At 45.1% G+C, this 1824-nt stretch overlaps 1 protein-coding gene across 1 annotated transcript in view; it reads right to left on the reverse strand.

Moving 5' to 3' along the window:
* The window catches only part of LOC112072897 (BRD4-interacting chromatin-remodeling complex-associated protein), a 50639-nt gene extending 49651 nt beyond the window's left edge, over window positions 1-988 (reverse strand). Inside the window, 2 exon segments of the mRNA XM_070439966.1 lie at window positions 599-641; window positions 797-988. Of these exon segments, the coding sequence (XP_070296067.1) occupies window positions 599-641; window positions 797-909 (156 nt within the window). The 5' untranslated portion in view covers window positions 910-988.
* Between the last annotated feature and the right edge of the window lie 836 nt (window positions 989-1824).

Consider the following 1824-nt stretch of genomic DNA (forward strand, 5'->3'; position numbering starts at 1 on the left):
GACAATACCATGATCATAACAGAGAAACAATACCATGATCATACTGAGAGACGTTCACAATATGATATATCATATCAATATCATATTCACAAGGTTTACAATACTATTATATTGACGACAGACAGTTCTGACCATAGAGATGACAGACAGTTCTGACCATAGAGATGACAGACAGACAGTTCTGACCATAGAGATGACAGACAGTTCTGACCATAGAGATGACAGACAGACAGTTCTGACCATAGAGATGACAGACAGACAGCTCTGACCATAGAGATGACAGACAGACAGTTCTGACCATAGAGATGACAGACAGACAGTTCTGACCATAGAGATGACAGACAGTTCTGACCGTAGAGATGACAGACAGACAGCTCTGACCATAGAGATGACAGACAGCTCTGACCATAGAGATCCTACTAAACTAGTATTCCGATTTGCTATTTTCTCTGGTTCTCTGTGACAACAACAGTTGTCTTTTCATCGTTCTTGTAACCATAAACAACACCTACAGCTATTTATAAATCAATTATACATCTGGCATTGTCTCTCTGAGATACAGTTCTGATTAACGCTGGATAATAAGAGAAATTATTACCTCATTGGTTCCATGAAGGAAGTTATTTAAGGCTTGGGGATCACTGAATGGAAAATAGAACAGGGTTAAATATAGCTCTTAGAAGAGGACTGGCTGATTAAACATGTTAWCTCAGAGTATCAAACTCATTTCATTTCTATATCAGCAACCAAAGTCCTTTTTTTTCGTTGCGGGAAAAATCTTGTCAGCAGCACTCACCACAAAACATCAAGTAGACACGTCCCGTCTTCATTCTCCATGTCAACTGACGAAGAGGAGGAAGAGGAGGAGAAGGTCACAGCACATAGTTCTCTCTCTCGTTCCAGATGCATCTTCAGCACCTGGTGACATTGAGATGCTTTGAAGTAGTCACAGCATCGGAGCACACCTCATCATTCGGTAGAAAAATCATACTTAGAAGAAATGGTTGCTGAGAACACTTTATCCCATATCAAAAGATAGATTTTATTGTACATTATGGAGGGGGGGGGGCAGGCTGGGTAGTTACTACAATGGATAATGTGATAGTGACAGGCACGTTACCTGCAGGAACATCCGCACAGGTGGAGGAACTGGTGGCTTTGACAGAAGCATGTAAAACAGCTAATATCTACACAGACTCGATGTAGGGTTCCGGCCTTACCCAGGATTTTGAATAAATATGGAAAAACGGAGGATTCATGACATCACTGGGAGCTCCTGTGAAGAACGGACCAGAGGTGACGGACCAGAGGTGACGGACCAGAGGTGACGGACCAGAGGTGACGGACCAGAGGTGACGGACCAGAGGTGACGGACCAGAGGATTTGCTGAGAACACTTTATCCCATTATCAAAAGATAGATTTATTGTACAGTTATGGAGGGGGGGGGGCAGGCTGGGTAGTTACTACAATGGATAATGTGATAGTGACAGGCACGTTACCTGCAAGGAACATCCGCACAGGTGGAGGAACTGGTGGCTTTGACGAGCATGTAAAACAGCTAATATCTACACAGCTCGATGTAGGGTTCCGGCCTTACCCAGGATTTTGAATAATATGGAAAACGGAGGATTCATGACATTCACTGGAGCTCCTGTGAAGAACGGACCAGACAGAGGTGACGGACAAGTGACGACAGATGACGGACCAGAGGTCGACGGGGACAGAGCGTGACGCCAGACGGCGACCGAGGACGGGCCAGAGGTGACGGGACCAGAGGTCCCAGTGACGGACAGTAGACCAGAGGTGACGGCCATGAGGGTGGG

Source organism: Salvelinus sp. IW2-2015, unplaced genomic scaffold (genome assembly GCF_002910315.2).
Source record: "Salvelinus sp. IW2-2015 unplaced genomic scaffold, ASM291031v2 Un_scaffold2074, whole genome shotgun sequence".
Taxonomy (NCBI): domain Eukaryota; kingdom Metazoa; phylum Chordata; class Actinopteri; order Salmoniformes; family Salmonidae; genus Salvelinus; species Salvelinus sp. IW2-2015.